The sequence below is a fragment of the Sphaeroforma arctica genome, assembly GCF_001186125.1.
Source record: "Sphaeroforma arctica JP610 unplaced genomic scaffold supercont1.1793, whole genome shotgun sequence".
NCBI lineage: Eukaryota > Ichthyosporea > Ichthyophonida > Sphaeroforma > Sphaeroforma arctica.
Window position 1 is genome coordinate 8,723 of NW_014038765.1, and position 2,542 is coordinate 11,264.

The 2,542-nt window shown below is 44.3% G+C and overlaps 1 protein-coding gene across 1 annotated transcript; it reads left to right on the forward strand.

Moving 5' to 3' along the window:
- Positions 1–210: 210 nt before the first annotated feature.
- On the forward strand, positions 211–2,325 carry SARC_11626 (hypothetical protein; the record flags this gene model as incomplete). The annotated part of the gene is made up of 3 exons (XM_014294283.1): positions 211–361; positions 1,333–1,487; positions 2,216–2,325. 3 exons carry the CDS (start codon positions 211–213, stop codon positions 2,309–2,311), a joined length of 402 nt encoding a protein of 133 aa, XP_014149758.1. The 3' UTR covers positions 2,312–2,325.
- Between the last annotated feature and the right edge of the window lie 217 nt (positions 2,326–2,542).

The following is a 2,542-nucleotide window of genomic DNA, read 5'->3' on the forward strand; positions in this document are numbered from 1 at the left end:
TTAACACTAACCAGAGATCCTGCGTGATGCACTATTTTACACTTCCCTCTGCTTATACATGTTTGTACGTATATGCCTGCACACCTCAGTTTCACCGGACCCTTGCGCCGCCTACTTTTGTATATGTCTGTGCATATATACCTACATGTCCCATCGCTCGATATACACCTGTGTATAATCTATCCATACACTACGCTAACACCCTATCACATGTCTGTGTCTAATTGCGCAGATCACAAGAGGAGACGACTGGCGATAGTGCAGTGGCCGTATGTGGTGTACGAACTCACAGAAGCGGAAATCACAGAAGACATACTCGCCATCAAACGGGCTCTCAAAGCATCGACCGGAAGCAAGAAAAGTAAGTGACGTTTGTTTCCATGAGGTTTTTAGGGTGTGAAGTGCGCGTGTATTTATGTGTGCTTCTTGGTACCATGCGTGGGTTCTATGTGAACTACAGGAGATATACAGGGTTATATCATGCGCCTCGCGTCTCTCCTGGTAGTTACGGTAGTACGAGTGTTATGTGCTCGGAAGTGGGGCGTTGCTTCTCATATGCATGTGCTTGTAGTTGTGGCGTGTTCCTGTGCATATATCCTATATGTCCGTGTGTCATAAACGCAGCGAGTGCCCGTGTGTGTATAAAACCAGCTGTGTGTGTTCTGTATTCACACACACACACAACCACTGGTGTAGGGCTATCCTTAGCTGCATGTGGTTTCCATGTATATCTTAGCCACCCAGAGCAAAGGAGACATTGACTGTGAACTGTACTTCAAGTGTATTACATCCCACCGTTGCACTCCTTGCTGCATGTGGTGTGTGTCTATATAATCCATCACGCATGCTTTAGGGTTTTAGAATGTTCTGGCTCGTTCGCGGCTTCATTGAGATTGGGACAAACAGTACGCAAAGTACCAACGACGTGTACACGTGCAACCAGTGACATACTCACACGAGCATGCGCTAGTTGACCTGAGACACGCAGACTGTTTGATCTTTCTATGTTATGAGGTTGGATTCATAGTTGAAACGGTGGGCCTTTTAAGTAGATCAGTCTCATGGCCTCGGTCTGTTGCTTTTATCCTGTCTATCGATGGATATGGAGTTCTATGTGGGTTTGCTTGGTAGTGCTGCCAGACGTGTCTTTGCATGCATCTGAATGCACCGTTTCTTCTCTATAATCCGAAGCATGCGTGTCTGTATAGTTGTTGAACATTGGAAGGCTCCAAGAGGAGATGAAGTGTGGCAACTGACCGACCTCGCGCAGTCGTCCAATCAGAATCATGCGTTCTAATTTTATATTTATTCTGATTGGTGGATACTCTACAGAACAAACAAAGGACAGGGTGGCGGGGGTGGATGTGTCTGTGGAAAGAGGAGAGCTCACGTACAGTGGCACTACATATCCGAAGGGTGCGGTGGTCAGAGTCTCGATAAAGGACGTTTCATACAATGCCGTGCTGACGGATATAAATCAAACCGAGGTACAGTCGCGGGCCTCGTATACGTACGCGTACAGGTTTGCTGTCTATCATCGTGCGTTCGAGCTTTATGCGTATGTATTCATACATACATACATATATTCTATGAATGTCAATGCATACATTTATAGAATCTTTTGGTATATTGCGATAGCGTAGCACAGTCCGATGAGTGCACAGAGGTCCGAGTCTCTGTCCTATGTTGATGATCCATCAGATAGCACAGTTTTGAGCGGTGGCAAATTGATATGAAGTATCCATGTGTGTTCAGCTGTAGTAGTACTCGTGCTGTTCGACAAAGATTGTATATTCGACACTTTGGAGGTTCGGTACAAGCCTGAATATCTGCATCCTTGTTCGATATTCCTTGTCCATTTAAGATTCGGAACGTATTCATGTACTACTCTTTATGTAGATTGCGTTTACATCGTCGTGCTTTCATATACGAATCTGTATTGCGCATGTATGTGTTTTATTTAAGAATGTTTACAAGGGGTGTGGATGGTATCTGGCTTGCCGGAGTTGTCGTAAAGTACTTTTATATCTTAGTAAACCCGCTGCGTGTGACACACTTATATTCCCACATTGTGCATATGTTCGCAGATCCATGTCAACAGAACAGGTGTTTATAGTTGTGTATGGTATCTGGCTTGTCGAAGTTGTTGTGTACAACTGTGTAAACCCACTGCGTGCGACACACTCACGTTCTCGCATTGTGCGTATGTTCGCAGATCCATGTCAACAGGACAGAAACCAATGGGAAGAGAGCGAAAATCAATATTACACAGCTGAGGCAAGGGAAGACCCGCCTGGAAATGGTAGCGTAGTTAGGTCACTCGGGATTAAACATTGTAGAAATCATTGGCATTGTTGTAGCATTACGACATAAATTTGTCTTTGGAAAACAATTGCTATAGATCGACCCTCCATAGTGTTATATAAACAAAGCGCACAGTAGAGAGATCAATTTTTCTGTAGTACAGATGACATTGGTAAAAAACTACAGGGTGAATTTCTATCTATATTTTAAAGTCGTCAACTGGCCCCTAGAAAGTGCT